We start from the raw sequence: 4,542 nt of genomic DNA, 5'->3' as shown, positions 1-4,542 counted from the left end.
CTCCTCCCCTCCCCCTCCCCCTCCTCCTCACTCTTTATTCCACTTAACCTGCTTTATTTTTCTTCGGAGCACTTACTGCTGACATATATTCATTTGTTGTGTGTCTTCCCCTTAAAAGACTGAGTACCACAAAGGCAAGAGCTGTGCCTTACACAGAATAGGGGCTCCATAAATGCTCTGAATGAATCATAATAGAGATGAATGAATGAATGAATGAATGAATGAACAGATATTTCTGAGCACCTGCTTTGTTTCAGGCCCTGCAGGAACCTCAGAGCTGGACCCAAAATGGTTCTTGCCATCCAGGCATGTACGAGAGGCAGGGAAGGATCCATGCACCAAAAACACCCCCAGGCAAAAAAAAAAAAAAATAGACCCCAGGCAGGAAATGGGGCGGGCTCTGGAGAGGAAGAACAGAGGGGTAGAGTCCAAGGTGCTGCAGGGACGGTGGGACTTGACCAGGCGGAGGAAGAGGAGGAGTTGGCCCTCCCGGCTGGGACCCCAGAGCAGGCAGAATCCCAGGAGTGACTGATGGCGGGAGCAGAGCAGTGTGGCTTTAAGGGGCAGAGCAGGTCTCAGGAGGGGGAGCAGGGCTCAGTGAAGTCAGAGGTCAGTTGGGTGCAAGCCCAGGAGTCCTCGACCACCCAGCCAAAGGCCTCTGTGTGGGAGACATGATTCTTGGTGGCAGTCTTCCCTTTGTCTCTGGGTTAAAGGGCACTAAGGGAGTAAGGGACACAGAGTCGGTCACACGGTGACTTACTGTCCTTCAAGTGAGCCTCTAGGGGCGTCTGTACCACACTCTGCATGGCTTCCACGAGGCCCTTGAAGAAGGTCTTGATGGGCGCGAAGGATTGGGGCACAGGGTGGCACAGCTCCCCCAAGCGCATCTGCTGCTTCAGCTCCCGCTCAGTGGCCATGAACTCCTGCAGGAACACAGGGGGTTCAGGGTGGCTCCACGGCTGCACCAGGAACAAACCCTGGCCACCAAGTGCAGGCCCCACCCCACCCTGCCCTGGCACCATTGGTCAGCTAGGGCCCCGCCCCCAGGAATGACCGCACAGCAGACCCCACACAGCAGGCCCCACACAGCAGACTGTCATTCCTCGGTTCAAAACACTCCCCCGGTCCCCATCTCTATACGGAACAAAGTCTAAGTTCCATGGCCGGGTATGTAAAGCTCTTCATCAACAAACATGGCCTCCCGATCAAGCTGCATCTCCCAGCTCCCCTGCACCTGCACTCTGCTCACCTCCGGCCAGGCTGAACGCAGGTGGCTCTCCAGCCCTCCAAGCTCTCACACGCACACGTGGTTCCTTTCTGCCTGGAATGTCCCCTCTGCTTCATCCTTCTATATGCACCCAGTGAGCTCCTCCTGGTCCTCCCACACCCTGCTCCACTGTCACCTCCTCCTAGAAGTCTTCTCTGATCCCCTATGCAGAACTGGACCTTTCTCGGCCACACTTTTGCTAGCTCACTTGAACTGTGTTGTAAATCCTGTTTCTGAGAATGTCTTTCCCCCCATGAGCTGGGGCCTGGGCAGAAGAGGTTGCTCACTGAACATTTGATGAATAAATGAACGAGCAAGTGGAAGGAATGATGAATGGTGGAAATCAGTAGCTTTGGCACCAGAGAATTAAAAAAAGAGAGATGGCAAAGCCTTGAAACTCTACCTGTGATGGAGGAATAATAACATTCTTCTCCATGGAGCAGCCCTTTGAATCAGCTATCCCTAAGGGGTACCATTCTTTTATTTTTATTTATTTATTTTTAAAATATATTTTTATTGATTTCAGAGAGGAAGGGAGAGGGAGAGATAGAAACATCAACGATGAGAGAGAATTATTGGTCAGCTGCCTCCTGCACGCCCCACACTGGGGCTCAAGCCGTGACCTCTAGTTCATAGGTCGATGCTCAACCACCAAGCCATGCCAGCTGGGCAGGGGTACCATTATTTTAAAAGAAACAAACAAATGTCTCCTCCTGTGCCTCAAAGTACAGTAACCATTGTGCATAGGACAGCACCTCACCCAGAATTTTTTGTTAGGCTAATTTTTTATTTTGAATTTACTGGGGCGACATTGGTTAGTAAAATATATAGGTTTCAGATATACAACTCTACGATACATCAACTGTATACTGTAGTGTGTGTTCACCACCCCAAGTCAAGTCTCCTTCCATCACCATTTATCCCCCTTTGCCCTTTCCCACTTCCCCCAGCTCCCTTCCCCTCTGGTCATCACCATGCTGTTGTCTGTGTCTATGTAGGTTTGTTTATTTTTCAAGTCATAACAATGAGACACAGGCTGAGTTGACTAAGGCCACATAAAGGCACACGAGTGGAAATATCCACCAGGGCCTGGCTTGACTGGTTTTGCACTGACAAATTTATTTGTGCTATTTTTCCAGCCAGAACCCATGCAAATCTGTGGTTAGACTCGGTGCCACCTTTATACCTACCCTGCCTCGTCCCAGAAGTCTTTAAAGCAACTTTCAAAGGTTATCTAATACTGCAAGAGTTCCCTTTACCGGGGGAGAAGTGAAGCAAAGAGGAAACCAGGATAAGAACGTAAGCTGGAAAACAGAGGGAGGTGAGGCACAAAACACATGCCATGAAGTCACAGCCCAGCTACTTGAAACATATTTAGCTCTGAGCTTCCCAGAAGCCATAGCAAAGAAGGAAACAGGAAGACGTACGTGAGTGGAAAGCAATCCAAATGCACAGGTGACTGCCCAGGAGTATCGACAGAAGAGAGGAGTTTCTCCCCTGGTTCCTCGAAGACAGGAACACCACCCTCAACACATGCTTTCACTAAGTGTAGCATGAACATCATAGAGGGTATTTCTTAGACACTCTCTCTCCGTTATGGTAATAACCTCCAGAGAGCCCAGTGGCCGAGGAGTACCATTCTTCTCTCCCTCGTGAGCAAACTGCGGCCCAGCTCTTGAGGTCTTCTCAGTAGCTGACAGGATCTTGCCTATCCCGGAGGGGTGTCTCAATGAAGACTGTATAGGTAGAGGCCTGGGCAATGATGCTTTGCAGCTTTAGAGTCAGAGAAACCTGGGTTCCGGTCCCACCTCTGCCACCTACCAGCTGGGTGACCTCAAATGAGTCACTTCAGCTCCCTGAGCCTCAGTTTGCCATTTGTAAAGTGGGGTGAGACTATCCACTTTGCAGAGTTCTAGTAAATATTAAAGCTAAGAACCATGATGGTGGCTGTAAATGTTATTTCATTAGTCCAAGATATACATTACGTTCCTAACTACGTCTGTTTCCTGACCACTTGTGTAGGGGAAGAAAGTCTACTTGCTAACAAGGCAATTCTCTGTGTATTAACTCAGTGTGTAAATACTGTGCTCAATGCCATAGTAACCATGATGAAATGTGGGTGGCGGCTGGCAGGTGGCAGCGGTGAAGCAGAAACCCAGCATTACCTGCAACAGCTGGACAGGGTCGGGCTCCTGGCTGATACTGCAGACCCTGTCGGAGAGACTGTTCAAGACGTCAATTTGGTCCTCACACGATTGATTTGCTTCCCCGTATGCCTGGAGGGTAAGCTGGGTATTCTTATCGATGAATTTCTTGGCTGGCCAGGACTTCCTCTTCATCAAGTAGCAATCTGAGTTCAGTGAATTTCCCTGTCAGCCAGATTTTACTTGACTCTGCATGAGCCTAAAAAGAAAACCCATTGCAGATGATGTGAGCGCCAACTAGGAAATCTAGGATAATCAACATGAAAAAACTATTACGACATCTAAAAGCAAGGTTCAGTCAGGGACAAGATCAACTTACAAGAACTCAAGCTTTCCTAAGGACCCGCCATAACCAATTGGAACATGCAGGGAGCAATAAAGGTCCTTTTAAAATAATGGATAATATAGCAATGTATCTAGAAATAAAACTGAAAAAAAAGCTGTAAAGACCTAGATAAAGAAAAGTATAGAATTGTAATGAAAGACATAAAATAATCTGAATGGGTGGAAGAAAAAAACATATCCCTGGTTGTGGAAGATTCATTACTATAAAGGTGCTATTTGGCTCAGCCACGGTGACTTAGTGGTCGAACAACGACCTATGAACCAGGAGGTCACAGTGTGATTCCTGGGCAGGGCCATGCCCAGGTTGCAGGCTTGATGATGCCCGTAGGGGGTGTGGAGGAGACAGCGGATCAATGATTCTCTCTCATCATTGAGGTTTCTATCTCTCTCCTCTCCCTTCCTCTCTGAAATCAATTAAAAAAATATTTTTTAAAAAGATGCTATTTATCTCCAACTCAGTCTATAAATTGGGCACACTCCAAATAAGTCTTAACATGCAGATTAAACAAATGTTAAATTGTCAGGGGGAGCCCTGGCCAGTGTGGTTCAGTTGGTTGAGCAGCATTCCGTGTACCAAAGAGTCGCTGGCTTGCTATCTGGTCAGGGCACAGGCCTGGCTTGTGGGCTCGATCCCCAGTGGGGGAGAATAAACACAAGAAAAGTAAAAAATTGCTTTAAAAACATCAATGAAGGATGCGTTGCCTTACTTAATACCAAACAAACTAA

At 48.0% G+C, this 4,542-nt stretch overlaps 1 protein-coding gene across 1 annotated transcript in view; it reads right to left on the bottom strand.

Annotated features, from left to right (window-relative positions):
• The window catches only part of TRIM14 (tripartite motif containing 14), a 30,729-nt gene that overhangs the window by 8,890 nt on the left and 17,297 nt on the right, over nucleotides 1–4,542 (bottom strand). Inside the window, exon 4 of the mRNA XM_015560457.1 lies at nucleotides 761–923. Coding sequence (XP_015415943.1) covers nucleotides 761–923 — 163 coding nt within the window. The remainder of the gene's footprint in view (nucleotides 1–760; nucleotides 924–4,542) is intronic.

This window comes from Myotis davidii, unplaced genomic scaffold (genome assembly GCF_000327345.1).
Source record: "Myotis davidii unplaced genomic scaffold, ASM32734v1 scaffold534, whole genome shotgun sequence".
NCBI classification, from domain to species: domain Eukaryota; kingdom Metazoa; phylum Chordata; class Mammalia; order Chiroptera; family Vespertilionidae; genus Myotis; species Myotis davidii.
The sequence above is the reverse complement of the archived record's forward strand: the minus strand, read 5'-3'. Positions and strand labels throughout refer to the sequence as shown.